The sequence below is a fragment of the Temnothorax nylanderi genome, unplaced genomic scaffold, assembly GCF_030848795.1.
Source record: "Temnothorax nylanderi isolate EJ_2023f unplaced genomic scaffold, tnyl_v1.0 TNYL_tig0240_pilon, whole genome shotgun sequence".
NCBI classification, from domain to species: domain Eukaryota; kingdom Metazoa; phylum Arthropoda; class Insecta; order Hymenoptera; family Formicidae; genus Temnothorax; species Temnothorax nylanderi.
The window spans coordinates 239,281-250,380 of record NW_027249302.1 but is presented as its reverse complement, the minus strand read 5'-3'; the positions used below and the strand labels follow the sequence as shown (position 1 = coordinate 250,380).

The 11,100-nt window shown below is 40.5% G+C and overlaps 1 protein-coding gene across 1 annotated transcript; it reads left to right on the top strand.

The window, feature by feature from the left end:
• The first annotated feature begins 6,421 nt into the window (after positions 1 to 6,421).
• On the top strand, positions 6,422 to 7,572 carry LOC139779761 (uncharacterized). Its single transcript, XM_071718237.1, has one exon. It carries the CDS (start codon positions 6,586 to 6,588, stop codon positions 7,171 to 7,173), a length of 588 nt encoding a protein of 195 aa, XP_071574338.1. The 5' UTR covers positions 6,422 to 6,585; the 3' UTR covers positions 7,174 to 7,572.
• The last annotated feature ends 3,528 nt before the right edge of the window (positions 7,573 to 11,100 follow it).

Here is an 11,100-nt window from a genome sequence, read left to right as displayed (position 1 = left end):
GAAGAAATATCGGACAAATTTGTTATGACAAAGATTTTGATGCCTGAGAGATACGGCCACTTTGTATCAGCATGGGAGTCGACATCAGATGAAAGGCTAGTAGATAACCTAATAGCGAGACTGTTGGTCGAGGAAGAACGGCTGAAAGCGAAGATGGATACATCTGAGAAGAGTGTTGCGATGTCAGCAGTGAAGAAAAATATAAAGTGCTATAAATGTGGACAATCAGGACATTTTAAGAAAGACTGTAAAAATAATAATGATAGTCGGAACGTGAAGCGTTGTTATGTGTGTAATAAAAAGGTACACCTGAAAAGTGAATGTCGGTTCAATAGTGACAATAACAATAAAAAACAAGCAGAGAACAAGAAGGACAGTAACGCATTTATAGAGTGTCAGCCATGGTTGGTAATGGACAATCGTGTTACAATAAATGGTTGGTAGACAGTGGCGCTAGCGAACACATGACTTTTGATCGCACCTTGTTTGCGAACTACAGCAAGCTGCTAAATAAAAGGTTGGTGATCATAGGAGACGGAACAAAATTAGACGCTGTTGGTGTAGGACAGATAGTATTGAAAGCGTTTAATGAAAAGTGCTATATTGAGACTACGTTAAACAATGTACTACATGTGCTTGACTTAAAGATGAACTTATTTTCTGTAGCAAGCGCGGTAAATAAAGGTTATAAAGCATGAAAGCAGATATTAAAAAATGCGAGTTCGTAAAAGACAATAAGATAGGTGCCATTGCAACGCGTGATGGAAAGTTTTATATAATGGATTTTAAATGTGAAACTTCAAATAGTGTCTCAGCGAACGTATCACGATGAAGAAGTAAGTGAATCTCGGATTGAAGAAATTGAAGAGAGTATCGACGATGAAGAAGTGAACCTTAGATTGAAGAAATTCAAGAAACAGAGGGAGAAAGTACTGAAGAATACGAGACGCCAAATGAGGAGATAGATACACCTACGAATACAACTCGGAGTGGAAGATGAGTAAGGAAACCACAGAGATTAAATGATTACTGTTCGAGAGCACGCGGTAGCGCGAGATAGCGCGAGGTGGAAGACGACCACAAATAAAACAGCCAGTCCAGAAATACACGAAAATAAAACAAAGTATATTCAAAGTCTAATATGTAAAATTATTTACAGAGTTCAGAGCCGTGAGTGATAGCGCGCACTGAATCTATCACAGCGAAAAGCAGAGAATTTAGCTGCACGAGCTAATTCGGGGTCGAGAGCGGATTGCGAGTAGCGTTTAAGCGGTTTGCAAGTAGCGTTCAAGCGATTTGCACGAGCGGTGATTCTAAGCGGGTGAACTTCGACAAAGAAGAGCGTGTGAATATACTTGGCGGGTGATCTGCGAGCGAAGTGCCGAAAGGGCGGACAAGACCTTCCGCGGCGCAGCGGCGGTCTTTTATTACCTCCGAGATGAGGCTCCCTCCAAGCTCGTTACCGATGATTTCGCGAGGGTGATTGGCCACCGGCGGCCCACGTCACCGTGCTTACGTCACGGTTTTCAAGCATCGATCCGAAGCGATCGTTACTTGTTTTCGACTGCTTTGTTTATAGCATGGATCCTTTCCTTTGCGTGAGCACAAATAAGTCGTTCGGGCCGTCGAACAAGGCCTGACCTTATTATTGATGACAAAGTCAAAGTTGCCAGAATGTTAATCATGCTATACTGAAATATCCATGCTATACTGAATATTCCCGTGACAAATCTCATGCGATAATTTAAGCGAATATTAATTATCGCAGGCGTGCATGCGCTAACAAACAACCGAACGCGGTTTTCGAGATGCGAATGATCGCGACTGATCACGATCTCAAACAATTACGAAACCGGCTTTGTCGTAAGTCTCGATAACGAACCAACGAGTTATGCAGAAGCCACGAGAAGAAAGGATGCTGAAAAGTGGAAGGAAGTCGTAAATACTGAACTAAGTTTGTTAAATGAGAACAACACATGGACTGAAGTAAGTAAGTTGCCTGAAGGTAAAAAAGCAATAAATACTAAATGGGTATTTAAAATTAAGAGACTAGCAAGGGAACGGTTGGAAGAGTCCCTACCCGATTTGGATGCGCTTTGGATATGTTGTTGAGCATCAAAAAATATTAGACACGTATTTTTTTTAGCGGCTTATTTCGACGTTTAGGGGTTGGAACAACCCCTCGAAAATAACGGATTTTATAGATTTTAGCGATTATCTTCAGAAATATAAGGCGTAACGACAAAAAATTTATACGAAATGTTTATGGCTTTTTGTGCTCTTTACAATGGCGTAATCAGATTTTTCAAATTTGTCACATTTTTTAATTTAACCCCACCCTTACCTATTATTTTTGCCAAATATAACAATATTTCCAACGCAAATTTAAGAGCGTCGAATTCCAAATACACCCATGTATATTTTTATTATGATACCATTATTAGATTTTTGGCAAGACGAGATGATATGTGGTATAGGCGTCGCGCTGTAGGTAGGTGTTGCGTTATTTCTGTTCAAGTTGCGCCGTACGCTTAAAAATTTCCATTTCAACTCCGGGATGACCGAAAGCGCTGATGCGAAGGCCAGCGCAAGGCGCTGACAGCGAGAGGTTAACGCTATTTCGAGAGTCCTGGACTAGCAACGGAATGTCGACTCCGACATTATAAATACCGCCGAATTGTAAGATTGGGCGGGCAGTCGCAAATCATAATCTGAACGAACACGTGCGTCACATTAACCGCTACAATAATTTACTATCCCGGTTACGGCATAACAAAATCAACAACCAAATTCACGCATTTGAATATCATTTGCTTGTCATAATTCCGAAAAGCAAGCATTTCAGATCATAAGTCTGAAGTGTAAAGAACTGTGTTGTACGCTGTCGTTTTGTAAACATGTAAGTGCATTTTTATTGTTAACTTTTATTGGTTTCTTACGCTTGTTACTTTTTTCTTTGGTATTGAATATTTAATATAATTTTTTATTCAGCTCTTACTCAATTCTTTGCCAGTCTTGCCAGTGACTATATAATCTTTTTTGCTCATAAAATATCACGTTGTAAGCATCTACTATAGTATATTGTGCACCAAGGGGAGAAAGCAGCGTTTTCCAGACGAGTGTGAAATTTGCTACCCGAGCCAAAGGCGAGAGCGGCAAATCACACGAGTCTGAAAAAGCTTTCGATCCGAGGTGCACACGATATTTTTCACAACACTAATGAAAAGTTCGACTTCCATGCCTAGAGAGGAGCGAAAGTGACCAATTTCACGCTAGGGCGGCATAGCGGGCGGAAAGTAACCACTTTCCTTCCTAGGGAGGAAAGTCCAGGCATGGAAAGTCGAACTTTCCGTGGAGGTGTTGTGAAAAAATTATTTTTAGTTAATAAAGTTAATTTTTTTTGTTTCCTTCAAATTTCAGATTACCTCCTTGTCAGAGTATCAGAATATTTCAATATTTTTTATTGCTGTCTCTCTATTGTCATTAATTAATTAATTTTTGATTCACATACCTTTTGTAATAAAAAAATAGAAAAGAGAAAGAAACGGTATCAAACCTTGGAACCGCAGGATAAATCCTCCGTTCCCAACTTGAGCCGAGGAAGCAGTGGCCGGGCAGAGGAGATGTCGAGCGACCCGCCAGTAGCAGAAGAGCAGAAGGAGCAGCCAGGTGCAGACCAAGGTGCACTCGTAGCGGCAAACCAGCCGACGGAGGAGTGTAAGGACGGTCTCTGTGAGACCGAGGACGAGGTCAATCCTGACCTAATTAACTTTGTATGGAGCGAGGAGGTGCAAAGATTGCTGGAGGTGGGCGTACAGCCCGCTGGACCGGTCGAGCAGAACGAAGGAGTAGCTGAGGTGCAGGAGATGCACTCTGAGAACACCAGCCAAGCCGAGCCAGATGCGGATGAGATACACTCGCAGGTGTATACTCAACTTTAACCTTTTACAATGTACAAGAGAGTTGTATCAAAGAAATTAAGTTAAGTCATTTTATATTCTTTTTATGCGAAAGCAGTGCGTATGCACGAGAAGTGCAATTATTCAAAGTTTTAACCAGCGATAAGGGCAACGAGCCAACGCGATAGATTTATTCGATACACACTTATGTGACACCTGATACACTAACAAGTACAAATATACAAAACTCTATTAATAAAAAAGACATACATAACATTGATTACCTGTCAAATTAAATCCTATCCCAAAAACAAATATTCATCCATTAGAATGGACCCTGATAAATTCAGATTAATAGTATTAACATTCATATTTATTCTGTTTGCTATTGCAGTAGTCTGCATATTATTATTGACATATTCTTACAAAAGAAAATCAGAACCTTATTACATACATTAATTACAACAACATGAGATTAGTAGAATTCACAATAGTTTCATTTATAATATTCTTTCCTTTATTCATTAACTTCCCAGATACAGACATGATAATTACACTATACATATTATTCACACTATACATATTAATATTAGGAGCAGGAGTCGATCCACGAGTGATCCGCGAGTGACAATGGTCATCTCACTTATTTGATATTCATTTATAATTCATATAATTTCGTTTATAGTATTACCGTTAATAACGAGCGGGACGAATTCCCGAGTACATAGCGAAGGTTCACATAATTTAACGCGTTTCAAGCAATTACACTTTCAGTACACTTTTATACACCACCTACACCTGTTTCTTAGATTCAGCGTGTGAGACGAGCCAGCGAAGGCTCCACACCTTTGTATACACTTTTGACACTTTCTACACTTGCATGTCAGTTTCAGCGTGCGAGACGAGCCAGCGAAGGCTCTACACTTTTGATTACACTTTTCACACTTTCTACACTTGCATGTTAGTTACAGCGTGCGGGACGAGCCGATGAAGGCCCTACACTTTAACAACACTTTTTGACACCATTTACACCTGCATGTTATATTTCAGCGGGCGAGACGAAGTCACCGAAAGGTGCTACACTCTTTACACTTTCTACACTCGACGTCTTAGAATAAGCGTGCGAGATGAGCCAGCCACGGCGATTACACTTTGATACAATTTTAGCACTCCGAGTGCAGATTTATTAAATTCATTGAATTTCACATATATTGTTTACAGTTACATCTCACGGAAGAGAGAACAGCCAAATGGAGTCATTCCAGACAAAGATTTATTTAACATTGTATATTGCATTAATTTTTATTATATTCAGTTACACCTTCTTACACTTTTGTGAACTTTCTACACTTTTAGACGGCATTCAGCCAATTTGATATTATATTCATGATTTTGATACTTAAACATTATTCCCTGTCGATTTAAGATTTTATTATTATGCTATTATGCGTGCGGTAATATTAAGCCGCGTTATACTTACCTTTTATACTTACCTTTTATTACACCGACTCCGGTGATTAGATGAGACGATTCCATAGCGATCCCGGGTACCTGAAAAAAAGAGAAAATTAATACTTACCTGGTTTCATAGGATTCGTCTGTTGTGACGTTGAGAGTCACTCGGTGCAAATCGAGTGACTTTTGATTCGCTTGCGCGAAGTTTGCGTGCAGCGACGCGTTTGGTTCACGCGAGTGCGAAAGCCAAGTCGCGCCGTTGCACTTTAGTGTAGCATCTCATGAAAAGGTGCCGAGTCCCAAGAACGACTCGGCAAGCGAAGTGCAGATGGAGTCGTACCATCTACACCCGACGGTACGTGCCGCGAGTGCGAAGGTTGCGCGCCTAAAATGAGGACTCAGCGCATGCGTGAGTCTAAGGTGGGAGAACTCGACCCGTTCCTCCCGGACAGTCCGTCGTGAGTTTTCGAGGCGTCAACACGTGTTGCGCCATACAAATCGGAAAAGGCGTTCTTATCCCGTTATCCGCTAGCGTTAATAGCGTGAACGAAATATTACCACGGACAGTCCGTCGCGAACTTTCGAGACGTTAACACGTAGAGATACCGGTTGCGTCATACACATCGAAAAAGGCGGTCTTATCCCGTTATCCGCTAGCGTCAGTAGCGTGATTGAATATTCATTAGAGACAGTGAGTGCGTGATACGGGAAATTCCCATTGCGCTTATATTGATCGTTAAGATCCGCATTAACCGAGAAAGCGGCGTTTCGGGAAAAACTCGACGTAATTCCACGCGGTCGAGCGAACACGCGCGCTGAAAAAGATTGCTGTACGATTTATTTTAATAAATTATTATTTGTTTATAATAAACAAAAAGCATTAATTCGCGACCCCAGTGAACATCCTATCCGATATTCCGTATACACGCTTCGCTTAACAAGGGCGTGGCCGACGGCCTTGAACGCGCCTGCGACGTAGAAACGACAGCCATCTTGCTGAGAAGGAAGGACGGGGCAACGCAGTTGAACCAGGTTTCTGTATTTAAGCCTGAAAATACAGTGGCGACCGTAAATACAGCCCAAGTAGTAAGTGGCTATATTTCAATTTTAGTAATTCCATTCGTTGTTCCGGTCACAACCTAACATAAAAACCACTTCATTAATTATAAAGTGCGTATTTATTTATATAATTAAAGTTCGAGACAAATATTTGATTTTAATATCTTTCAGAATGAATTTTAATCCATACAATGTAATAATGCTACTTTCTGCAACTTTCACTGCTTTCAACTATTCACCAAGTCCGACAACTTCGGAGGAAAAAAAAGTAAAAGAAATACAAAACCAAGAATTTTACGTAGAAGAGGAAGAAACTTTAGGTTTTTATGATACATATGAGATTCCAGAACCGGAAAGAGTTGATTCATTTGAGGAAAATGATGGTAAAGTATATCTTCCGGAAGAAGTTATTTGCAGCTCTGTTGAGGCAACAATATCAAGTGACTATAAAAGGCAAGCTGTTGAATACTGGAGGAGTAGTAAAACAAGGGGAAGATCGGTTGAAGGAGTTAAACGAAGGTTGAAAAAAGTTACATCAATACGACAACTACGACGATGGGAGATCCAAATTAGTGAAGGTGGTAGTAGATTGGAAAAATTAGAAAGAATTTCTGCAGACACATTAAATTGTTTTAATGAAGCTTTTGAAAAAGGAATTATTGTTCATGATATTGACATCGCACGATGGGCTTCTCGAGCACAAGAAAAGGAAAATGCGGCAGGATTCAAAGTTTCAGAAACGTGGGTGAAAATATTTTAAATTACACATAATTTGTGTCTCGGAAAATAACTAAATTTGTAACAAAAAAATCTTTGCTATCAAAAGAAGATTTGGAAAATAAGTGCGACACATTTATTACTAACGTAAAATATTACATTGATCAATATGGAGTGGAAAATATTTACAATTCGGATCAGAGTGGATTCCAGTTAGAATTTCACTCCGGTCGTACTTTATCACATAAAGGTATAAAAAAGGTAGAATCTGTAGTACAATCTATATCAGCAACCACACATAGTTACACTATACAGCCAACTATTTCCGCTGATGGTAGATTATTGTCGCCTCTTTTTATTACATTGAAAGAAGTTACAGGAACGTTTGGTCAATCAAATCAAATCATGTAAAAACTTGGTTAAAAGATGTATTTTTTCCGAATGTCGGACCAAAATCTGTATTATTATTAGATTCATGGAGTGGGCATTGTCCTAATATAATAGCAGAAACTAAACCAGATAGTGTAACTGACTTTGTTTCATTAACTATTCCGGCCGGTACAACGGGAAGAATACAACCATTAGATGTATACGGTTTCCGAATGTGGAAAAATTTTATTAGATATTTTTCTGATATGGTTATGATGTTAGACCTTGCAATAGATCTTCATGTTCGAAATAATATCTTGAAATTGCAGTCATTAACGCACAATCAATTTTCATCGCCTAGGTTTCAAAATTTATTTAAATATGCATGGTTTAAAAGTGGATATATACAGAATAGGCCGAGTGAATTTCAAACACCAGTCGAATTTTGTTTCAAGAGTAATTTTAAAGTAAAATGCGACATTTGTGGTAAAACTGCCATAATTATTTGTTCTTGGTGCAAAAAATCGCTTTGCATAACACATTTCTTTCATGATCATCATCTTTGCGACGAATATGTGCCGTAAATGTAATTCACATACATTATATGTTTATGTACTGATTAATTTAAAAATTCTGCTCTGATTTATTAATACATAAGTCGTCTTACAATCTACAATTTTGTTAATCATTTACTGGCGACGTTTAAAAAAGTTTATTAATATTTTATTGTGACTCGATATTATTCGTCTACACATAATATTATCCCAATATTGTAAAAATAAACACATGAAGAAATGTAATTTGTATTTTTAATTTATTACTATTACTGTTTTTATTAATTTTTCTACCATATTTCCTCTATATATGTCCGCATATCAAATAAACTTTGCAGATTGTAAATATCTTCAGTGCCTCCCCAAACATGCTCGTTCGCCTTATTCATTCTTGGATTCAGCCTTGGATAATACCGAACCCATCGTCTAAGTTCAATAAATCCTCGAATTCTAGTATCTCACCGCAATGACCCCCGCTAAAAAAAGATCAACAAATAACATTATTTCTTTAAATGTATATTAAAAGTATATGTATATGTCAATGTAGTTCCTTTCCGGAATTATGACACGAGCAAATAATATTCAAATGCGTGAATTTGGTTGTTGATTTTGTTGTGCCGTAACCGGGATAGTATATATATTATTGTAGCGGTTAATGTGACATTCAGATTATGTTTTGTGACTGCCCGCCCGATCTTACAATTCGGCGGTATTTATAATGCCGGAGTCGACATTGAACTCTGGCAGCCTTTGCAGTCAGTTGAGCCGGTAGTTACGTGACAAAGAGTAAAGCAGCATAGAAGAATGGACAGAATTGAAGAAAGAATGTACAGAATTGAGGATTACATAGAAATCCTTTATCCCGCCACAGGAGTACGTATAATACACATAATTGTATATTAAAAATATTTTTAAATTAACCATTCTTTTATTGTAACAGTGGATATGGGTGGACAATGTGCCCGTGCACGAGATACGAATCAGAAATATGGTGAGGGTTCGGATCCCTCACAATCAGGTATATATGAATATTTTCATAGATTTAACATTTTTTTAATTTTTGTATAATCTGTTTTCAGCGCTATATATATATGCACGAAATACAGATCCGTGGGTTTATAAATTTGGCGCAACAGCGTTGGGTCCGCTGGTTTCGGACTATGGACCAAGAGAATAATGGCAAAATTTGGGAAACTTCCGGCGACGTAGATATCTTCGGCTTACGTCGACTATTTGAAATGGAGAATGATTTTGAAGAAGAAGAAGAAGAATATTGGTAAGTTAATCGTTTTTTCAATAAAAAAATATTGAATCTTTATATTAATCATCTTATTGCATTTGTGTGTTTCAGGTAAAGAAAAGCAACGCGGACGCGGCACTCCGATATTCACAGTTGCAATCGATCATCGAGGAACTCCATGACACCTTGATATTCCATAAGAAATGGCACTAGATATATAGATGTGTACGATCTTGTGATTCAATATAACGACAGTCCTTTATTTTTATAAATATAGTCCGGGAACATTCCCTCGTTACTTTACCGCAAGGCTTTTCGACCGACCTATCTCTCTATATCTATATATCTCGCACGCACCTATGATTCTCTCTCTCCAAATTACGTTATGTACTTCTCGCTCAGCGACTCAAATCTATCTGCCGCCCGTCCGTGCCTTCCTTCAGAACGCGCGAAGGCTTTCCTCTACTCCATTTAACCTTCCGGACTTCCTGCTTATTTATTTTCGTGCTAACGCTATCCAACCGACTCATGCCTATCTCTGTTTGAAAATTGTACACATATATCTATTCGAAAATCTTACAGATGTTAAATCGTGAATAGTTATAACCTGGGGACTCTCGAAATAGCGTTAACTCCTCGCTGTTAGCGCCTAGTGCGCTGACCTTCGCATCAGCGCTTTCGGTTGTCCCGGAGTTATAATTGGGATAGTAGGGAAAACCGGGGCTAAACCGCCAGCGGGGTTGAACCGCCAAATCAAATATCTCGGAACCTGTATATTGTGCGAACTCGCTATTAACATTGTAAACGCTGCTTATGGTACCCATGTGACCAACGGAGTTTCGGCAGGTTACCTGCCGTGTTATGATTTTTACGAGGGCAAACGTGTTTTCGGAAGGTGAAAGTGAAATTTTCTGCGCGTGGAAATATTGTAATATCTGCAATAATATTTGCTCTCCAAATCTCGCGGTACGTGATTATAAAGAGTAATGCATGCTGAACACGAATCCAGTGTAGTTTTTTCATTATCGTTGATGTCTAATATTTCGTGGGCGATCAAACCTGAAACTTATGTTTGGGGCTTATCCGCCAGTAAGCACCCGGGGTTGGTCCGCCAGTCTCGTCACTGTGGCGCGCCGGGCGCACGACTTCAGCTCACGGCGATTTCAGGTTAGGTTTCCCTCGAGCGTGATTCTGTCTTCCCTTGCACGTGCGTCAGTTTGTGTAGGAGGGAAATGGTACGCACGTATCGTCGCAAAACGGGTGTTTTTGGGTGTTTTGGCCGACCGAAAAGATGACGGACCGTTGTTTTCGAGATCGCTTACGCTCACGGCACGTCGGCGAGGTACGGCGAGGCACGGCACGGCTCTGAGATCCCGCGATTTCCGCGCGAGAGTTGACATGCCGCGCGCGCTGTAGATCGTCCCGACTCCCGGCCGCGGTAAATCGTCGTTGTTGGTCGTTGTGTCAGTGACAGTCGCGCGTGCGACCGCATCGTCCAGCGTTCGCCGCATCGTCTCGGCGTCATTGTCGCCGCCGTTGTAGTGGTGGTGGTCATCGTCGTCGTCGTCGTCGTCGTCGTCGTGGTGGTCGTGGCCGTTGTCGTCGTGGTGGTCGTGGCCGTCGTCGTCGTGGTGGTCGTGGCCGTCGTCGTCGTGGTGGTCATGGCCGTCGTCGTCGTCGTCGTCGTCGGCGCGTCGAGGAATCGGCGCGAGGACGCCGTCGAGTCGGTAAAATGGTCGCGCTCCACCGCGAGCTTTTCTAACCCCCCTGTCGCTATTTATCGCTCCTCCGCGAGAAACGCGGCTTG

Excerpts from the sequence above, each read along its gene's own strand:
- LOC139779761 (XM_071718237.1), top strand. The coding sequence starts at position 6,586 with ATGAATTTTAATCCATACAATGTAATAATGCTACTTTCTGCAACTTTC.